The sequence below is a fragment of the Apaloderma vittatum genome, unplaced genomic scaffold (assembly GCF_000703405.1).
Source record: "Apaloderma vittatum isolate BGI_N311 unplaced genomic scaffold, ASM70340v1 scaffold20904, whole genome shotgun sequence".
NCBI lineage: Eukaryota > Metazoa > Chordata > Aves > Trogoniformes > Trogonidae > Apaloderma > Apaloderma vittatum.
The window spans coordinates 1-22743 of NW_009714640.1; the positions used below are offsets into that span (position 1 = coordinate 1).

Here is a 22743-nt window from a genome sequence, read left to right on the forward strand (position 1 = left end):
ATAATAATAATAATAATAATAATAATGTTTCTAGAAAAATCACAGGTTCGTGCTGCGACTTCATAACAGAACATTTATTATAAAACAAAGGGATAGGAATTTAGGGTTCCTCTCTGCTCTGATCAGAAAACAGCAAGTAGCACTGCTGTAAAAACAGGAAGCCAGGAACCCTCATGTCATTCTCATAGAGCAAAGTGATTTCTGAACAGTTTCCAGCCAGTCTACTCACACAGGAGAAAAAAAACAATATAGTAAGGAGGACCACAATGTAAATAGATGGGATGTGAGAAGACACACTAGTTGCGTTATCAGACTGAATTTATTTGGCCAGAAACCTGCTCATCAGAATTCTTCCCCTGATCAAAGACCACCCGCTTCAAAACAAACAGTATCTCCATTCCTCAGGACAAGAAATACTGAAAGCAAAATAGAAGTTCCTCACCTCTCCTTCAGGAGTGTCAGATGGGCAGAGCATCCCCCACTGAGATGGCTGTAGTGACCGAGGACCACTCACTTTCCTGGTCTTTTCAAACTGCGAAGAGATTCTAGTCATCATTCCCAGAGCAGATATGTAAGACAAGCGGGACAATACTTGCGTAACGCCTTGGCGGTCCATTTTGAATCTCTTCAGAGACCAATTTCCCTGTAGGAGAAAAATAAAAGTTTCAAAAGTGTTATTGCGGTTTCTCCCTGTATCAGCATTACAGGTCTTTTTTCAGTATCTAGACAGAACAATATCTGAGGAGCTTTGCCCAGCAAACGCCCATTTACATATAAAACAACTTTTGAACTACCTACCTGCATATAAACTACTAGTTATAACACACTTGTGCCAGGTATTAATAAGAAGTTGAAAAAACAGAACTGCTCTTTCAGATGAAGGGATACTTTTGCAATTACAGATTCAATCATACAGAGTCTTCACCATCTGTCCCTCACAGGTAATCAATATTCAAATTTAGCTAAATTATTTCCTGTTCTCCTTTTACAGATTTTTTTGATTATTTAAAAAAAGAACACGGTATTTTGAGTGAAATATACCTTTACAACAGAATCCACAAACTATCAGTTCTGCCTTCTTTGTGATTTGTTATTTTTCTAGGAAATACAGCCATTTATGCTGGACAAGTCCAATGTCAAAGCCATCTGTACTTGTTTGAAGTCTTTTGCTTTTAGAATCCAGAGGAAAAAGACTCACTGACGAGTCTTCTCACAGGAGAAGAATGGTGGTGGGGGTTAGTTCTCCCCAACTTCTCTGGTAGGATTATGCCAAATATGAAATGCAAGATCCATGTGTAAGTCAGAGGTGTCATTCTTCAGGACTGTCACAGGCAGCATCACTTGTGGTTTTAATCAGGAGAACAAAGCAGTTCAGAGAATGTTGTATGACATCATCATGTTTCCATGCCAAGTGGATTTAATAATCTCTACTGTAAAATCTTGAAACTTGGTGCTACAACTTTTTTTCTTCATGACATATTTACAGTTCCCAGCATCTGAGTCAGTGGATACAGGAAGTTTCTGTCCCAACTACTACTATTTACCCCAGTCACCATGTTACTGGTCAGTTCAAAGGCAATGAATATCTCACAGGTAACACACGACCAAGGATTGCCCTCTCCTAATTCCTGCAGCCCTTCAGATAAACACAGCTCACCAATGCTAACAAATAATTTGAAGCTCACTTGCTGTACCACACTAAAATCCTGAGAGGGAGATCCTCTGCTATAAGGACAGGCTGAGGGAGCTGGGATTGTTCAGTCTCAAAAAGAGAAGACTCCAGGGTGACCTTATAACTACCTTCCAATACCTGAAGGGAACCTACAGGAAGGCTGGGGAGGGACTTTTCACAAAAGTGTCCACCAGTAGGACAAGGGGAAACAGATTTCAGTTAAAGGAAAACAGATTTAGACTGGATCTTAGGAAAAAATTCTTCAGTACAAGGATGGCAAGACTCTGGAATAAATTGTCCAGAGACGTTGTAGGTGCCCCTTCCCTTGAGGTTTTCAAGGCCAAGTTGGTTAAGGCCTTGAGTAACCTGGTCTAGTCGAGAGGTGGCATCCCTGCCCATGGCAGGGGGGTTGGATTAGATGATCTCTAAGATCCCTTCCAACCTAGGTTATTCTATGATTTATGAGATTTGCTCAGCTTCTTTACTTACACATTAACAGCACAAACCCATTTTGCAATGAGCAGCCAAGAAACCATCACCCATCCAAATGAAGCTATTTGCTTCCACTGGAGAGACTATCAAACAGTCCGCACAACTTCCCTTTTTCTCTTGTTACAGAAAGTGGAAAGACATGACTTACCCAACTGTAAGTCAGTCCACTTGCTCAACCTTCTTAGGAAGGGTTCACTCACTGACCATTTAATTCTTTAACAACTGAAGTTATCAGAATATAAGTGGAAAAGAACAATAAATGAATTCTTCCTCATGCTAAAACTGATTGCATCTGTAATCTAATCGAGCATGTGGTTTCTTCTTCACTGCTCAGAAGACTGTGAAATCTTGAAGACTGGAGGAAAGGAGACATAAAAATGCTGCCCGAAGAAATAACATGAAAAATTCTTTGTGCTTTGGAAGTGACCGCCCATTTCCTTCAAAAGCTGTCCCAGGAACCCCAGATAGGGCCAAGGACATTCTGAGACCATCCCCAGCAGAGAGCTTCCTACTGAAAACTCCTGTGAACTCAGAGCTGCTCCCTCAGCAGCATCAGATGATTCCGCAGAAGCCGAAATGCCTGAGGCCTGTGGCATTGCCGCCTGGCCTCTTCTCGTATTTTCCGGGGTAAAAAGAAGACCTATAGCAAACATCACTGAATTCCACTGTACAAATGACGCAGTAGTGCTATGAATTCTTTTGCATGCTACTGGTGTAATTATGAATCTGCTGAGTTATTTCATGCTCTTTGAGACTATCATTGAAGCATTCTGGTGAGACTGGAGATTGGCGTTTCCAAGAATGATTTTTATGGTATTTGCTTAATCTCTTGAATAGTATGCACTGGGCATTGTTCCTGAGAAATTATTTTCAATGCTTAAGAGCAGATGGTGTTTAACTGCTTATGTGGCAGTGAAAAAAAAGTCCAAAGATAGTGGAAGGAGGAAGACTTGAAAATATGTACTGAATAGTTTTCAGATTTATCTCTGTCAGTCCAAATGGAAAAACTGGCACTGGCTAGAAGAATGCACTAGCATTTAGAGAAACAAATCTGTCAATTGCTTTGGTTACGTGCACTGTAGAGACTTAGCTACATTTGAGGCACTCATAAAATTAAATAGTGATAAGCTTTAACACTGGGATTTGTAAGTAACAGACCGTTGGTGGGTTTGGATGTAATTTGTGGAGTTAATTTTGTTTACAAGAACTGAAGAAAACCCTCTGTTTCATGCTAGGCAGAAAAGCCCTCTCAAGAATTTCAAAGATTAAAAATTAAGTTGCACAATTTTTACCAGCCACTAAAACACTTAGACTAATCTAATTTCTTACAAAATCATGGATTTCAAAGTCATTTACAAGCTAGTAGCTAGATTTCAGGAACCATCTCACAAACTGCTCTTGCAGATCTGTGAAGTAAGAGACAAAGTCAGCAATTGTATTTTTGTTCTTGTCCACTGGCAAGAATGAAAATATTCATTTTAGTAGAAGGCAGACACAGGCTGAAATCTAACCAAGACAAATATTTAAAGCCTTAATTACGGGTTTTTTTTGCAATAATACAGCATATGACAGTTCCCTCAGTTAAACAGTCTAGTACCATTAGCAGAGAAGCACTAATTTCTATGCTGCAAATCTGCTCATTGAAGCAGCTTCATATGAAGAATATAAAGTCACTGCCCTTAAGGATCTCAAAATTCACCTTTTTTTTTTTTTCTACTGTTATTCTTGCTGCCAGGTGTCTTCTGTTTATGATGGTTTCCTGCTGTTGTTCAGCCATCTTTTGGTCCTATGATGTAACCCGACCCTAGCTAAATTAAGATAATAAAAAATACTGTGGACCACACAGTCAAGAAGAACCTAGAAGCAGCAAGCTGGATAAATACAAACATTCACTATCTCAAAATTGTTTATTTCTACCATTCCTTAAAACATCATTTAGAAATAAATGGTGAAATAAAAAGTGGTTTGATGGTTAATGGTTCTTCAGTGAGTTCCAAAAGCCCTGTCTGTGACAGAGTTTTGCAATTTTAATCTGTAAAGAAAGTTAAACAGATTTGCTTTTACAACCAAAGATAGTAGAGTCATCAGAAGAAAATTTCCACATTTCCATCATTCACTGTGGTGTAAGAACTTTACATACTAAAATGAAACCAAAAATACTTACTGTGGAGATGGCATTGACCATGCCATTGGTGATTTGGTCTTGACGCATATGCTTCACTACATCAAACTGAGCTGCACGCTGCTTGGGGATTACCTGGTCAGCAATCTTTTTCAGCTCAGAGTTAAATTTTTTGAACAAATCTTCAAATAGAAGGGAAAGAAGCTGGAAATACAAAACAATTGGATTCAGGGATAAATTTTACTTGTGTAGGTCAGGAAATGGGAAGGGGAAAACATGTCTAATATTTCAATCTTTACACTCCTTGTCAGTTGAAAAAATATCCTCCAGTTCTCAACTTATATTTTTCTCACAAGTTTTTTGCCTTTTTAAGTTATAGTGTAATATTAGAGAAATTACCTCATAATAGAAAGCAAATTAAGTTGAAGAATGATCTAAGTCTACACATTTGTCCTTTTCCAGTTTGCTTTAATCCTTCCTTCACAATATCTTAGCAAACCCATACATCTCTACACTATCCATTTAATGTTTTCCCTAATCTGATACACTGTAACCCATCTAATCTACTTTTTCCTTCCTCAAGCGACAAACTCTCTTAAAGCTTTAAAACCTTAAATCTATAACCCTCAACTACACACAAGATTTGGAGGCAAGACCAGCTTCTAACACTAGATGAAGTAACTGCAGTAAAGCAATATGCAATAAGTAAAGCAATAAAGCTGTAAGTGAAAAGTCATTTTGAGATACTCTATCACTAAAAGCAAAAAAGGGCTGTTTAAAGTCTCCTTTTCCAGGAGCTACTTAAAATGGACAAGACAGACATCCAAGGTAAGGGGTCCCTGGGGGAAGCAAATCAGCCGCACGGAGTCTGGAAGCAAGACCAGACTGAGGCACAAAAGGTGCAGTTACTGTTGCTTCTGCACAAGCAGAACTAAAAGAGTAGTTTTTTCGGGGCCCAGAAGCAGCCACTGCTCTTGACAGCTGGCAAGACATATCTCAAGTTATGTAGACAGCTTCCTCACTCAGATACACTTTTATCCTGCCACTTTCTGCCAAACATAATCTATGGAAAACCAACTGCACCCACAGAGAGTCCACCTGGTTCAATACATGCCATCCTTTTCTAGAAGTGCTACTACCTGGAAAGTGCAATGCACTTTCACATTTCTCCCTTAAAAAAAAAAAAAGTCTACAGTTTAAGCAAAGAAGCTACATAACACAGCTGAATTTAAAAAAATGCCAAAACAGCAACAACCAACCAGCAATACAACCCTTCAAAAATGCTGCAATTTAAGCCAGTTGTTACCCTTTTATGTATACGACTTACTTTTAGTTTTTCAAAGAGCTATAAAAGGAAAAAGCTACAAAAGCTTGTGATGTGAGTCTTTTTGCTGTCCGATCTGCTTGGCTTCTGCCAGTTTGCTCAACCTCTCTTCACAGACACTCACAGCTTCCTAAACACTTAGATCTGCATTACATAATACCTTGTAAGTGTTCACAATTTTTAGCTTTGCAAGCTTGCCATGTAAATTTTAAAGCCTGGCACTTCTGTCCTGGGACGCTATTTCAGAGCAGCTCCGAGTGTCCGAAGAACTAAAAATGCAGCAGCTACCAACGCCAGAAATGGTAGCTCCCAGTGTACAAAGCTCTGTAGGGCTGAACAAGCTTGGTATGCGGCCCCCAAAGGCTATGACATTCTGGAGTCTGCCACATTATTTAATTTCTGCATGTACAGAATTAAACTGAATTTGACCTGTCTCCATCAGACATAGTCCCAACTTCCCCTCACCTTCTGGAAACGAGAGAAAACCCTTCATTCCTCTACGACTGGGGAAGCTTTCATTTGCTTTCCAATAACCACATGCCCCAGCTGGGCTGACCAAAGCATTTGGCAAATGACACAGTAAAGCAGCTAACTCAACTATAACCTGCCCTTTTTACTGGCATCACAAATGCATTTAAGACTGAGAAAAACAACACTGATACGTGGAAACTCAAGCCAGACATCTGACTTGCAATAAAATGCTCTCACTGGCCTTCACGGAGAGGATTATATTTGACAGTCTACTCTACAAGACATAAGGAACACTTAGTGTTCATTCACTACATTGTAAAACCAGCGATAACACACATTATGTGTTAACCCTTGACATAAACGGAATCCTATTTCCACTTTGAACAGAGAGTTTTTGTGGAAAACTAGTTAAATGAGTTTTTTGGACCTGTCCCTGGCATGAGAGGAAGGTGTTCCCTTCCTGATGCTTGTAGTATGATTAGCATTTATGAGGCGATGCCACGAAGGTGACAAGACTCTGGAATAAACTGTCCAGAGAAGCTGTGGCTGCCCCCTCCCTTAAGGTGTTCAACGCCAGGTTGGGTGAGGCCTTGAGTAGCCTGATCTAGTTGAGAGGCGTCCCTGCCCATGACAGGGAGGTTGGACTAGATGATCTCTAAGGTCCCTTCCAACCCAGGCCACTCTATGATTCTCTGATTCTGTGATACTCTCTCACCACTGTCAGAAGAAATCCAGTCACCTGCAATGTCAGAGATCATGTAAATCAGATTTCCATAAGAACTAAAAGGATCTTTTGTGAAGCATCGTATTAGATAGGAGAACCCACTGGAGTCTCCAAACACTAGATTATGAAGGAAGTACTTCAAAACTAGGGAAAGCATAGTGCACAGTTTTAAGATGTCCAATAGCCTTGTCAAATAAGATCAAGACTCTTTTGAAATCAATGATGGTATACATTTGATCTCAACATATTTGAGCAGGACCTATGACATTTAACAAAACATTTATCAGAATATTTAAAAAAAATCACTCAGAAAGTGACTTCATATCTGTTTTCTTGATCATAAAATTCCAAGAATCTCCATATACCACATGCCACAGGGATTATAAAGACATGCTGTCCATCTTCTTCTCTGAACTAATAAATCAAGTTACACCCCAAGTATACCAACTTGCTACTATCTTCCTGTCTGGAAAGCATCATACTTTGCTAATTTCACTCACAGACTCTCTAAGAGCTCTGACTATCTGGCAAAGCAGAATCGCACAATAACCACATTATTTAGGTCAAGAGCAAGAGATTAAAGAAATAGGATGGAATGCCAGTGATAATATTCAGTGGATTTCATAGTTAGTCCAGGGCCTTTCAGCCCGCTTCAGACAGGAACACTACAGAGCAAATTATATTTAAGAAAAAAAAAATAAAATACTGACAGCTCATCAATTGATTTTCATTGAAAATCCTAAGAAAAATTAATAAAGAAGTTAAGCTGCTGAAATACAGTTTCACCAATTAGCTTAATGTCAGAGAATTCTAATTAGGCGCCTTGAGATTGCTATTTAGCGTTTAAGCCTTTAGAGTGCCAAATTCTCCCTTTCACACAAACTGGTTGCAAAAATTAAAGACATTAGGCAGCCTTAATTATATTATCAGAACAGCTGGGATTAGGCAATCTCTGAAGTCAAGGCGGTATTCTTTTGTCACAGGGTAGAAATCCCTTGCTTTCCAGGGTGCCGGATTTTGGTGCTGTTCCATATCTCACACATACAAAGCAAGCTGCATTAGAAAAAAAAAAAAATGAGGACAAAGAACAGAGTAATGCTTAGCAAATAATGAACACATTAAGGAAGGAGAAAAGGTAGGTGAAAAGATTAAGCCTGAAATCGGTAGGTTTTGCTAACACCTCAGCTGGCACCTGGCCTACCAAGCCTCTAGTGGCAGGAAGACTAAGAGAAAGCTCTGTAAACCAGCTTGGCTAGTGGATACAACTCTGTTATCTAAAGCTAAAGCACATTTCGTACTCTCTTGTCCCATGGGGTGTGAAATTAGCAGCTATTGTTTTCACACATTTTTATAAACACAATGCCTTTTATGTCTTTACATTGTTTAGACCGCTATGTTTTTCTCCTCACATGGGAATCTGTTCTTTTTTTTTTTTTCCCTTTATGCAAATTTTAAATCATTGGGATTTTTATTCTAGGAACATGCTGACATTAAAAAACAACAAACCAAACCAAACATTTTATCTACACAAACTTTAGCTAAACACAAACATTTAGAAACTGGCAAAAAATCTCTACACTTTCTAGTCTGTAATCCAATCAAAATAAATAGTACACTGATAATGTAGCAGAGAGGAATTCAAGCGGTCATCTTGAAATGAGCTTTTAAAATATCACGAGAACAAGAACACTTTTAATCAAGTGTTACAACCTCCCCTGCATAGTCCTCCTTAATGTATTAAAAACACACATTGGCTTTGTTATCATGGTGTGTCTGCGTCCACAGCTGTGCACGGAGGACAGGGCAGGGTGGGGAGGAGGAGTACAAGACAATATGCAAGCACACACCTTAAAAAGTACAGTAAAATGAGAATTCCCACAGAAAGGAAGGAATATCATTACTTGTGCTGCAGCAGAAACCCCAATGCAAGTGATGTGGGGAGCAGAGACGGCAGTTTCTCCAACCTGGTGCATTACGTATGCTTGTTTGAATTTCTGATGCAATGTTCAATACTCTGAGATGATACTGACTGACAAAATTCCAACTTAATACAGAGCACAGCAAAGAAATCCACTCCTAATCTAAACTGGTTAATCAAATAACCACGCATGGCGAGGAAAAACCCACACCGTGGCAACTAAGCAGTTTCTTCATCCGACAGGCAAATTCCCACTGCATTAGGAGAACACAGCGGTGAACTGGCACCCCTTCCGCAAAAGAACAGCGCTGGTCAGACATCTTAAACCGCTGCCTCCTTGTTACTGCCGCCCTTTGTTACCGTTTCTACCTCCAGTGCCAAATTCTGCAAGCAAGGAAGTCCACGCAATCCATTTTCATTAGTGCTCAAGTTAACTTCAAAATACTTGGTTAATTCACGCTACTCTCTAGGCTAGAAAGGCAGTTGACTACATGTAAGCAATCCAAACCACAGGAGGCTTGAGTGGCTGTTCCACGAGCTGACACACAAGCTGGGTTCTCCAGAGTGGGACAGCCTGGACCTGACACGCAGGCACTCACTTGGTCCAAGTTAATTCCCTCACCCAGCTGCTTGGATCTTACCGCTGCCTTCTCAGCACTAACAGTCTTAGAACAGAACTAGAACTGATGCTGTATTTATGCTGCTCTGTCCTTTTATTTGGTATAAAGAGGCAATACGGAAGTGAGGATATAATTTATTAGGCTCAGTTGGGGAAGCATATCTAAGAGTCAACACAAAAGCCAACAAAAATGAGAGTTAAAACCCTTCAAACAAGAAGACAGGGATGCTCCTTATCCTGCGTCTTTTAAAAGCACGTAATAACAAAATCCCAAAAAGAGAACTTGCTCTTAAGTAAAAACTCACCTGCCCCGCCAACTCCAAACGTTTATTTCCATAGTAGTCTCTGTCATCTACTTTATTTTCCCCTTGAGCCAAAATTACCCTGCGCACCATCACTGCTGTGTATATGCACTTAGCACGAAAATTGAATTCCTTCACCTATAAAAAAAAACAATAAAAAACCACAACCCACAGTGATGTCTCAGGATCAGTTCCTTAGTTCTTATTCAGATACATCCATTTAAATCAATGGGTAATCTGGGCTGACTGAGGAGTTAGGAAAGGGATTTGTGCACTTTACCTTCTTAAAAACTGCTAAAAGTAATATACATTAATGGCATTGAAAAGGATAGTAAATGAAAACAAATAAGAATAAAGGTACAGGCCATGAGAATAAGGTCTTGAACTAACAGCTGATACTGCCTGACTATGAAGAAAAAAATGCATAGTATAATAAGTAGTTCAACAGTATAGCATTTCATAAAGATTAATTTTGACTCAACCTATGTCTTCCCCATTATTTTGAGGATGATTTACTTTATCTCAGCTACAAAGCAAAGACATTTTTCCTCGCCAACATAGTTAACACCATAAATAACTACACACATTTTTAGTTTAAAAAACAACATGACATACAAGAACGTGGGTCAGAATAGTTGATGCTAGAAGCTCTCGTGCTTCTTCCATCTTTGTTTTCTTTGGACCTCCCCACATCCTTTGCCTTCGTACTTTGTTTCCAATGTACTTCAATGCCTGTCAAGGTGGGGAATTAACTTGAGTTAATATCAGAACTGTAACCTATACAAATACACACATACACAGTAATTTGTAAGTATTCCTCAGTCAGTGCAGTCCCACTAGCCACAGGTGACACAAACTCCAAGCAAAGTGCAAAATACCAAACACATAAGTGATCCTAATAATAATAAAAAACATTATAATTAAATATACAAGATGCTGTTTATCATATGTTGATAACATTTGGGTTGGGAAGTGGTGAAAGGGCATGGCTACTAAAATATTAAAAGAAAGAGGATTGCAGAGATATAGGGAAAAGGATTATACAAATTCCAAAAATATCTAGTTTATTTAATTTGACTTTTCACCTCCAGTTCTTTTGTGTACTTGCTAAGTTTCATTCAGGTATTAGACCCTGAGGTGGCATTTGCTGTTTAACAGGCACAAACGCTACTGTGAGGCATCCACATCTGTCTCCAGGAGTACCTTGCTGTGATTAATGGGTTCCTACTCTCTTACTGGTTGCCCAGGAACTGGAATCAGTCTGCAGAATTCAGGGTCAGATGAGTCAAAGAAACTACCCACATCCACACAGGAAGTTCCTGCCTGGTAATGAAGTCAGGCCCCTCTGCCAAAGAATTACTCTCTCCACTAAATGACAGACTATCCTTTCCACCTGTTACCTTCGGCCCCAAACAGCTCACTTTCTTTTAATTTCATTTCACATTTATTGCAGAGTAATTTCTGTATTTCTGTTTTTCTACTTCACGTTTCTCTATGTTCTTCCAGCATCACCATTTTACTCTTCTGATTCTGAATTAGGAGGCTTTCATGCTACCTCTAACCCTGAAAAAGCCCCAAAAGATGCAAACTAGAAAGATGTTCCCTTTACAGCACTCAACACCACACGTGAAAAGATTCGATAAAGTTTACAATGTAATAGCAGAAGTAAGACTAATCTTCAAAATCTTCTTCTAGCAGATTAATATGTACATCATGGAAATGCTGGCAGCAACATGGCCTATGTTCTGGCTAATTAAAAAAGTATACAAGCTGAACAGAATTCTGGCAAGTCTTCAGGAGGATCGAGAGTGGCTGTTATTGTGGGGTTTATACAAGAGCTTAGAACTGGAGGAGAACATCTACTCATGATTAAATGGCCATGTGCACATCAGTGGGCTTTCTGCAAAATGGGGCATGCAATTCCTTTTTAAAAAATGGGAATCATCTTCAGCAAAAACTGCTAATCTTAGGGACATCACCACTTGTCACATGCATTAAAACCTAACCCTGGGCTTCTGAAAACAAAGCATTTCTGGACTTTGTTTTTTTAATTCAGTTAGGCAACAAAAGCAAAGACTCACTTTTGACAAGCCCTGTCCCCTTAAAAACACTCATCTTAAAATAACCTCCCAAAATCTCAAACCTCAAAACTCAAAGTGTATGTTGATTGCTGATGCAACAAAGTGGTCAATACCCAACTTTTTCAGATTTTTATAGCCTCTGGCCATGCAAAAAGACACACCTGCATCTGTGTAAAAATCTGAGCTTTCTGGCACTCTTCCAGACTAGGAGCAAATGCAGCCATCACATGTTCCTCTGTGCCAATCATCTGTACAATCTCTTGGTCACTCTCAACACCCATGGCCTAGGAAAAGAAGAAAAGACAGAAATAGCACAGGCTTTATGTTAACTCACTGACATTTGCTTATGCTAATTTGGCATTGTTTGTCTGCATTATTACGAAGCAAGAGCAAGTTCCTCTCTAAGAAACTGTGCCATCTGGCACTGGCAGCACACATTCTAGCTATGGAAGAACGTTAAATGAAAATCTTGATAAGCAAGAGGAACACACACTTTTCGGAGAGCCTTTTTTACTTCACTGAGAGGAGTTACATTCTGTGGGTTTTTTTCTTAAGAAAACAACTAAATACCAGGTAATAACAACCCTACGTTTGTAACAATGAAAACCAAGTCAGAAATTACAATGAATAAAGGAAGGTGAAATTTCTTAAAAGATTACACATGGTCTACACAATCGATTTCTCGAGCTCAGTTAACTGTGATGCAGCACGTCCTATGCGAGAAATGTTTACAATACCTCCTTCACAGCTCTTTGCACTTAGAAGATGACTTCACTGCACAACTCCACTTAAAAGCCGTTCTATTATTTCACTGATCCTTGGACACCTTGTTAGACTTTATATGGCGGAAAGAGCTTAATAAACTAAGAAAGCGCTTAAAAGATTTAGAAAAATCTCTCTCTCGGTAAGTGTTTCAAGGTGGCAGCCAGCAGTGAAGGCCTTTGTGGATTCCAGATGGTGCTAAAGCTCCCCCCATCACACATTTGCCTGGAGCTCTGCCGTATCAAGATATGGAATAACCTCACTAAACCTCTTCTGACTGAGTTATAATATGTTTCTCAGAACTCTGTGAGGAAGTTACGTTTGCATTCATATTATTCTTCAAACTGCCTGCCATAAAGACCATTGTAAATAACGGCCTCTGCAGAACCCAGCATTCTGGTTCTCATTAAAAACTGGCAGGGTCCCAAAAAGTCACATTTGCCTCAAAAACGCCTCAAAAATTGCCTTCATTGGGTGTCACTTCGCTTAACACCTAGCTAATGCTATCCCCTTGCAAAACTGTTGCTCTAATCATAAGTATCCAGCTTTTTTCTTTCATTTTTTCTTTCTTCCTAAAAGAAGAAATGGTTGGTTGAAATTCCTTTTTTAAAACTCTGTCTCTTCACCTTGTGGTTTATTAGAAATTAAAAGCAGTGCAAAAGTAGCACATTCCCGTAGCAGTGTGAGAAGAACGTTTCCCTTTTATTTCAAAGCACAGATCACGATTTCACCATCTTGGACAGACGTGAGTGCCAAATCAAGACGCAGTTACTTCACCAGATAAGAGTGTTTCATCGTAGTTTGTTTCCACTAAGTAGTTACCCCTCTGATCTCAAGGCTTTTTTCAGAACCAGAATTTGCCTATGTGATACCACTGTAGTTCAAATTTCTGTTTTTCAAATATTATTATGCTTCCTTGTCCTTTTAAATAAGTTCATTCAGTAGTTAAAAGAAATCTCAGTAGAGAAGTTAACAAAATCCCTCATGACCTGAGAGGCAGACTCATAAAAAAGCCTACAAAAGCATAAAAGTTTCACAACTGTCATTTTCTACATCTGTAGGACTTAATGTGTGACAAGCAAACCAGTTTAGGAACCCCAACTGGATTCATACAAATATTCCACTTAGCCTATAGAAAAACAAAATTTTATTAAGGAAATCATTGTGCCATTCTAGGCATATGTACCAAGAACACATTTATCTAAAGCACATCAAATGCAAGCTGATCAGATACCATCCTATTTCTGTCTACCAGGTTAATTTTAGCACGGCACGAGGTTCTGATAGTCATGCAAAAAGTGAACAAAACAAATGGGGAAAAAAAAAAGTCAACCTGCAGTTTTACTTCATCCATAAAAAAAAACCCAGAAAGGCACAGTAAATTCAAGAGGCCTCAATGATTTATTCTAATTTGATGAATTCTTTGATCAAAAGTCGGACAACAACAAGATGAGAACTGGACATATCTTTATGCCCATGTAGATTTTCTAGTTGAAGTCTGCAGCAGCCCTCTCAGTTCAGAATTCTGAATTTGTGTGTGGGAAAGCCCAGGATCTGCACCAAACAATATATGCTGTATGTTGTTAGGTAAGTGAAAATTGGGGGAAATTAATTTATGTGTTACGGCTAAATACTCAGGCAGATGACTGCAAAAGATGTGCTCATGCAACAGCCTAAAAGCAAACCCATTTATTCTCCTCTGTATTCTCAACAGTCAATGGAAGAGCTGCATACAGAAACCCACCTACAAGCAATACTAATGGGGCAAGCAACAGGCTCATACTGGTATCGAGAGATTTGTAATCTTAACACTTTCTTTTTTAGTAAATTTGTCCCTGACGTTGCACTTCTATAAAAACACCTAAAAACGTACTCCAGAATTAGCCTGTAACATGACTAGCAGAGTAACAAAATATTCCTGGGTTGTTGTTTGTGTTACAGAAACCCTGAGGACCTGCAAAGCAGGAACAGGCCCTGTGCTTAAAGTGCTCATGATCCCAGGACAAAGCCAAGGGAAAGGGAATTAACACAAAAGCAAAGCAGGAGAACTGCTGTCTTGTTTATTTTTGACTGGAAGGCAATGTCACAAAGGGCTAATTTTATGGGGTGGGAGGAGGTGTGGGGAGGAAGGAGACGTTGCAGAGGGATAACTTAACAGTAGCAGCAAAAGTATCAGGAAGGCGATGGTAAGCAGGCTGTTGAGGAGGGTGGTTGAAAGACTCCTATTCAATGGACATAAGACAGAGAAGTCAAAGCAAACATTCAGAATATTCAAACCATCCTGAGTTCAAGTGGGAGAAAGTGATCCAACCGAGGTCAACCACCTCCTAGGACCAAGGAGGCTCCTGCTGCCCAACCCATGAACGCGTGCGCACACACGTGTACGTATGAGAGACCGTGTATGAGAGAGCGCGAGCCCAGCTCTTCCTCCCCCAGCTCGTGCCTTAATGATGATGTCTAGGCGTTTCCATGGCACTTCCTCAGAATGTAGTCCTGCAGCCCATCAGGCTAAACTACAGAATGGAGACAGGCAGATGACTGGATTAAAAAGATGTCAGGGAAACTCAAGGTTGACATCACAGACAGAATTGGTCTGGCGCTTTCATAATTCAAAAGATACGTGCTATGAAACGGCAGCCATGGGAACCCGTAATTCTGCAGATCCAGTAAGACCATCAGTCAGCTGTTCCGCTAGAGCTGCTTCTTAACAGCTCCAAGACTAACACAGGTCTGTAAAAATGAAACTCGACCTGCTGTTCCAATCTTTTGCCGCAGGTCCTAGAGTAGCTCCTCATAACTCCCACATAAACTAAAGATACTTCATCTAGTGGTTCCGGTCATAAAGTTCAACTTCTAACAACCTTCAGTTTACTTGTAATTCTCTTCCTTCCTCATAGAGTTTTGGTGTGCTATACAACCTTCATTTACTTCAGCTCTCCGGAGTTAGTCAAGTCTGAAATCAAGACCATAAACCCAAGAGAAAAACAGCCCTTACCTTAAAACAGCTGCTAACTCCCTGCAATGTAGTGAGCTCTCTGAAAAAGCAGCGGCACCACTTCACATGCAATTCTGATGTTTTTCAGGACAGAGATGCCCTTAATTACCCCACAAATACTCCACACCTCCTCCAATGCTCATTGCTACCTAAAACTGTCCAAGCCTCCCAGATGAAGTGTGTGTAGCTCATAGCCTGATGTATTCAAAAAACCCACTACGCACAGTTCATACAGCCCTAAGATTTGTGCACAAATGACACATGGCTAAAGCAAAGGTCTCTTGGGGTTGCAAGCCAACTCAGGATGCATTAAATACTATTCTGGTTGCATTCGTATATTAACTAACGAAGCAGTGTTACACAGTAAGCAGGAAGCAAATTAGTTGTGTCTGTTTCCCATCACAAGGCAGTTAACAGCCCTTTAAAAATCTCAACAAATCATACTTTGGGGAAAAAACGGTCCAATCTATATCACTACCTCAAATCAAGAACTGCATTTAAATATATACAGGGGCTGCACAGCTGCTTCTGTCACTGAGGTTAGGGGAAAAAATCTTTAAGCTAGCATAGCAACACAGGACTAACAGCCCCACAGCTGAAGAGCAGACACTCTGAGTCTGTCCCAGAATAGTGCCAGGACTATGCCTTTTGTAGCCTATCAAATTTTAAGCCAGTTGTGGTCAACGTACTGAACTTCACAAAAGCACAACTACACGTTTGGCACAACTACCTGTAAAATCTCCAAATATGTCAATCACAAAGACCCCTATGGGTCTAGATGGCAGAAAAGCAGAGCAGCAGAACAAGGTCATTCAGGCTTGTAGTTTAGAAGAGACTACTGACAAGGATGAACTGCAAGACACCCCCCCTTTACGGTAACTCTGCACAGTCCAGTCCTCCCACCCATCCAGATCAAAGGACCTTTAGATGCACACTATTTTCACCCCTCCCCACAGCTCATGCACCTGGGTTTCCTTCCTCACCATGAAAGAAAGGATAAGGAACACAGTGTCTTAGAGTCTTCAAGTCTTGCCCTACCATGCACATCAGATGCGTCCACAACTCATGCCTGAAATACGAAAGTGCTCTTAGATTCTAGTTAAAGGAAGCTCTTCATGAATTTTAGGTCTCAGCTCTGTCAGTGGCTGATGTTTGTAATGCTCTCTACTTCACAGCCCTTGCTTTGGACAAATATGTTAAAATATGAGATATTAGTATACCTCCACTTTACAGTTGCAGGAACTTTAAATCCACATTAGATCATATATCTCTAATACCTGCCTTCTTCCCTATAAAGTTACAATGATTTTCTAGACCTGATCTACATCTTAAGTCATTTGCAGGAGCACTGAGCCATTCAAAGCAATAGAGACTAGAAAGACAGCTGAAAACCCAATCTACTCCCACTGACTCTCAGGTAGTCCCTGACAAGGCCCATGCACTGGGCCAACTATCAGTCATTTTCTAAGTTAAAACACAAGAGGTCTGTAAAACGCGGTTGCAGCTGGAATGCTAGTCTGGAAGGAAATACAGAGCACTGATTTTTGTCACCTCTTTTTCAGTTTATTTGTTAACTGGAAATTACACAAGCAGTCGCTACAGTAAAAGGTAAGGATGCAAAGGCAACCAAAACTTCAGACCTTAGTGCAACCTAACTTTGCCCCTTACAGATGCGTATCTCTACATTACAAGATGCAGAACACTCACTAGTGATGAGGAAGACCCATGCTCTGCACCCATGGCTTAGGTCTCAGCAGAAAGGAATCATTCTCCTTGCTTTTCCAACAAATTTCCTATGTATAATACTGCCACGTGAGAGAGTCGAGGCCACATGGGGATCCCCAAGTCATGGATTTTGCCATTTCAGGGCTACAGCATTTATAATCCTGCTTCTAGGAGTTAAATACAACAAATTAATACCGTGTTGCAGCAATGCCCAAATAAGAAATATCAGAGGCTGGCAACTGCCTAAAAATCCATTGAAAAGACTATCTGGGATTTTTAGTTTCCAGCTGGAGACTCATCAAAAGCAGACAGAAGATCCCTGAAGTTCACACGTCATTAAAGGAAAGGCAAAGAAAATGATCACTCGTGAGGACAGCTCAGTGCCAGTCAAGAATGGAACATTTGGAATAGTTCAAATGGGTGCAGCTAATTTGCAACTGGATTAAATCAATATAAATCTTTGAAAAGCACTAGGGCCAAAAGCTTCTAACAACTGTAAGCCTTTATTCAATAAATGAAAAATTATGCAATGTTATCTAGAATATAAAAGATGCATATAGGTAAGGGGATAATTATAGCAAACACCGTCAGAAATCGATCAAATAGTCAGTATAATGCTACTTAAAAAAAAAATCAAACCAACTACCTTCACAGACTTAATAACCCAAAGCAGTTACTCTTCTGTGAGCAGGTATTTATCTATACCAGCAGGGGGTGACAAAATATAATCAAAATGCCTAAGTGAAGGTGGAATTCAGCTGTTCCATTTTCCAGCAAATGCATTAAGAGCCACATTAATACTTTCTTGCAGCAGAAAAGTTGTGGGCTTAATTCTGACGCTTTTATATGCATTTCCGTCCACAAATAATTTCTCAACCTCCTTTAATACTGGTCACTAAAATTAGATGATCCCCTCCAACTACACGAAGAGATTAGGTTAATCAGAGGTAAGAGCCATTTCTCAAATCTAAAACCAACTATTAAACCATTTTCTAATACCGAAACAAAAGCACTTCCTACAAGAAAACCAATTCTTACAACTCTCAGTCAGCCAAAGAGCTGTGGTAATGCAAAAAAGCCTGTAGTTGCAACCCCAAGGAAGCAGCATAGCAGGCACAAGTATTTGGATGCCGTGAGCAACTGCTGCCCTCTCCCGGCAATTTATTGCCAGGATTACCACCTCCCCCCCAAACTTTCTGTGCTGCAAACCGAAAAAGGAGCTGTAGGATTTACTTCTGGGGGCTGCTAGATCCAGTCAGAGGAAGTGAGCTCAAGTTTTGCCAGGGGAGGTTTAGGTTGGATATTGGGAAAAATTTCTTTACTGGAAGAGTGGCGAAGCATCGGAACAGGCTGCTCAGAGAAGTGGTGGAGTCACCATTCCTGGGCGTGTTAAAAACCCATGTAGACATGGCACTTAGTTTACCAGTTGTGGTAATGTTGGGTTGATGGTTGGCCTTGATGATCTTAGAGGTATTTTCCAGTCTTAATGATTCTCTGATTTTTGTGCCCCAAGTCCCCTTCCCTGTGAACAGTGCCTCCAAGACCGCTGCCCAGTTTCCTTCTGCACACACACTGCACCAGGCTACACACTCAAAGGCAGCAGCGAAGCCTGTAGGACAAGAAGGAGGTACCGGCTGTTCGGAAGACAGGTCTTGGCCAAAGGTCTGGCTGTGCCCTGCTGTCTTCTCCAGCAGCTGTACAGTACACGTCCACCCACCACCTTTACTGGCTGCAGGCCAAGTGTTAAATACCACAGACAGATGGGCTACCAGCCTGCTTCCAGTCCTGTTAGGCAGCGAGGCAGCAATCATCCTTACGCCTTCACTTGTGTGTGCCCCTGGGTGAATTAAAATGAAAGAGGGAAGCAGAGAGTGAAACAAAGCGGTTTGGGCAGTGTCACAGGCAATGACAGCCAAGGCATAACACTGCCACCAGCTCAGCTGGCAGGGCAAATGCTCCCCAATTCTCCCCCAGAATCGGGTGGATGCCTCTCCCAGCCCTTTATCAGTCCTGCCAGAGATTACTTCAAAGCTACAAAGCCTGTCCCTGCACTTTAGATACTGGCAAGTGTTTGCAAATCAGCCAGGGATTCTGAAGTACTGTGAGGCAGAGCTAACTCAGGGGAACGAAGTAAATTGCCAAGAAATGCAAGCAGCTCTAGCAACCTTAAAAGATTTAGGAACAGGCCTATGAGTTGCAAGACTTTCCCAAAGGCTCAGTTTTGTTTGTGACTATGACTGAAAGTCAGGAATAATGAGCTCATGGCTATGGCAAGTCCCCAGATCTGAAACAAAGGGCACTGAGCTACTCAGCAGCCCACAGGTTGGAGGTGGGGGTGACCAAAACCAGAAACAAAGACCCTTACACACAAGTTTGCAACATAGCTCATAACAAAAGAAAAGAAAACTTTCTGTAGCAGCAGGAGCACAGGCAGCCATGCAGAGGGACCTTACAAAGCAATAAGGGGGTAGGCAGGTGCTTCTTCTCCTTTTTGCTGTACAGTGAGGATGACTTCCCAGGTCAAAAAAAAAGCTTGCACTTCCTAAGCCCTGCCTTGTACTCTCTAAGCAGCTGAGAGATGCTGCTGATCTTCATTCTTGAACTACACCACTGCCTTTTTTCTTGATTTGTTTTCAATGGTTTTTTCCAAAACAACAGTTATATTACCTTAAATATGATAGCAATGGGAATATCTTCTGACAAAGTGTTGTGCCTCAGGTAAAATCTTCCTTGCTTCACAACCATATTTGTTCTGCTCTTCTTCTCATGAGTTGAACTGAAGTTGAAAAGAAAATACATTATGTCCAACAGAAAGTTTGCACTGACACTCCTAGAATCTTCTGTATAAAACTTATTAAGCTTGATCAATCTTTCATTTGAACTAATCCCACTTTCTCCTCTTCTAAAAATTACGTTAAAAGAGCCAAACCCACTCCGCAACTCCAAGGTAATAGGATATTATTACTCTGTGATAAAACCCTACAGTGATGGGTTAGGTCAATACTGAACTTAAGCAAGTAGATGCCTGTACTTTTCAAAATCATCTTTGCGTGCTTTTATCATCAATTTGGATGTAACCAGCAAGGTCAAGCTGTGCACAAGTACTGTGGCAACAATAGCTATGAGATAACAGTACTTTGTGTTGTACATTTAACCTCATCTAGGTTTACTGTGGAACAGTAAAGGAGCTAAAAGAGATGTGTGAGAGGCCTCTGGGTAAGAAAAAAAGTCCTCACCCTGAACAGCGACAAGCACTGTATAATACCAGCATGCAGCTTAAAAACAAAACCAAAAGGCAAACAAAATATAAATAAAACTCATTCCAGGAGGAAAGACCAGATTTTTATTACCTTGCCTTTTTCTGTAATTTATGTAGTACTCAAAATATTTTTTTCCCCTTCCCAATTGCCTTTAAGAGCTTTTACAACCATTTGATTTAGAGAGTCAGTCAAAAGGTTACATTCATGTTACTTGCTGCAAAATCTGACCTAACACCACCAACTAGGAAGTGTACTTTGTTACCTTAAAAAACAGAACTTGCTTTTCCTAGTCTGGGACTAATCCTGAGCAACTCCCACTGATTTTTATGAGAATATTCTACTAACTGATTTTGAGATTGATGTTTTAGCACACTAAATGACAGCAGCAAGACAGGGGCACTGAGTGTCTATAGCTTTTTTCTGATAAACTATACTAGGAAGAAAACTACACAGCTACTTTAACTACAATGAACTTCTAAAGCTTTGGTTTTATCTTTTTTTATGTAACTGCAGGCATTTACCACACCTGGTAACAGAAGCGCCAACCGTGCCTTTTCTGTCAGCTTCCACAATGATTCTGTTTTTGGATAACTGCTCTTGAATAAGAATGACTTTCTCTACACCTTTAACAATGAAATAGCCACCTATTCAATAGAAAAGAAAGATTTTGCATGTCAGTACCCTGGCACCTTCAATATGCCTTTGAATATAAATTATCAGAAAGTAAACAGTAAGTATACAAAGGACAAAACAGGAAAGTAAATTCTCCCTTAAAAGAGTAAAGAACAAACTTTGTGTGGAACCTATAATAACTAAGAAAATGTTACACTACACTAAATACAAAGTATTTGGGATCTAAGACATTATTTGGGAACAGTGAAAACTAATAGGCAGACTAAAAACTGCAAAGCTGTAAAAAATCCCCAAACCTGTAACGTAACCATAATTACTAAAATATGATACAGAATTGTTAGTTCTTAGGTAAAAATATTGCCTGTAAAAAGAGTATATCACAGGGGAAAAGAACTAGCTTTTTCAGATGCTTAGTATCAAATAAGAGAATAAGAGAATTTCTCCAGCAGCGAGAAATTTCTTCTGCATTACTTTAAAAAATGTACTTTAATGCCCTTGTCGTATCCAAGACTATTTAAGGGACCTGCATATGAGCCATGTCAGACTCTTCTCTTAAATTATATCGACTTATTAATGCTCGTCCAGTATAGCACATCATGTCACTGTATCTTGCCACCACCAGCCAGCACAGCACTTCACAGTGCTTGCTTCAAAGACAGGGTAAAATCCAAAGAAGTCGCTTGTTATAAGCCTTCAGCTCCAGTCTACATTTCAAATCTTATCATGGAACACTTACTACTTGCTTTACCAAAGGCAGAAAATGAGAGTTCCTGCTCTGGAGGACACTGTTATATTCCATGCTCCCCAATCCACTTAGTTTTCATAAAAGAACTCCATCTCTGTTCCTATGTAACACGTCACCGTACAAAACTATATACACTTCTCACCTTTTTCAAAATTTTGCTGTATTGTTTTTGTGGCTGAAAACTCTGTCTGCAAATACAAACATTCCATCCTGTCAACCATTTCTCACTATTTTCCAAAGCCTGCCTATTTCTTTTAGTTACAAGCAAACAGCTGAGAAGTTCCCACAATGATTTCACCATGGCAGGGAACATACCAGTGGAGTACTTCCTTACTGAAAAAGATTTAAAATGAAAAGCAGAGTGGGGAAAACAAACAAAAAAGAAAATGAGTGCACATGTACCTGGATCCAAAGGACATTCGTTAAGTTTAGCAAATTCTGCTGGAGTTTTCCCAGTAAGAACGCAGTTGGAGCTACGCAGCATTATAGGCATTCTGCAAGAAAATCAGTTACACTTTTACTTTAGATTCAGACAGAATAATATGAATAGTCAAATTCAGGGGAAAAAAAAGCTAAACAAACTGCGGAAAACACGGCTAAAGCAATTAGAACGTATGCAAGCTATGAACAATAGGTTTTCCTTTAATCTCAAGTTATTCCACCGAACATGTAGTTTGAAAAGAGAGATCCGAAACTGGACATCTACTGGCAGAAACTGTAAACTTCCTAATGAATTTTTATGCAACTACTGTAGGCATCCACGACAAGCACAGCCGTCAAGGCCAATGATTACCAGCGCAAAGACTCCTAGTTCCCCAAACCAGGACAGCCTGCACTGAAGAATATGCCATTTGCAGACCCACTGTTAACAGTTTTAATCCAAAAAAGCTACTTGAGA

General features: G+C 40.1%; 1 protein-coding gene across 1 annotated transcript in view; it reads right to left on the bottom strand.

The window, feature by feature from the left end:
• Positions 1-442: 442 nt before the first annotated feature.
• LOC104273504 (DNA-directed RNA polymerase III subunit RPC2-like) overlaps positions 443-22743 on the bottom strand; it is a gene marked incomplete at its 3' end in the record, with an annotated part of 31894 nt that continues 9593 nt past the window's right edge. The window contains exons 6-13 of the mRNA XM_009868852.1: positions 22248-22339; positions 20994-21111; positions 19875-19983; positions 11887-12009; positions 10260-10376; positions 9648-9782; positions 4329-4490; positions 443-643 (exon numbers count right to left, since the gene is read on the bottom strand). Of these exons, the coding sequence (XP_009867154.1) occupies positions 443-643; positions 4329-4490; positions 9648-9782; positions 10260-10376; positions 11887-12009; positions 19875-19983; positions 20994-21111; positions 22248-22339 (1057 nt within the window). The remainder of the gene's footprint in view (positions 644-4328; positions 4491-9647; positions 9783-10259; positions 10377-11886; positions 12010-19874; positions 19984-20993; positions 21112-22247; positions 22340-22743) is intronic.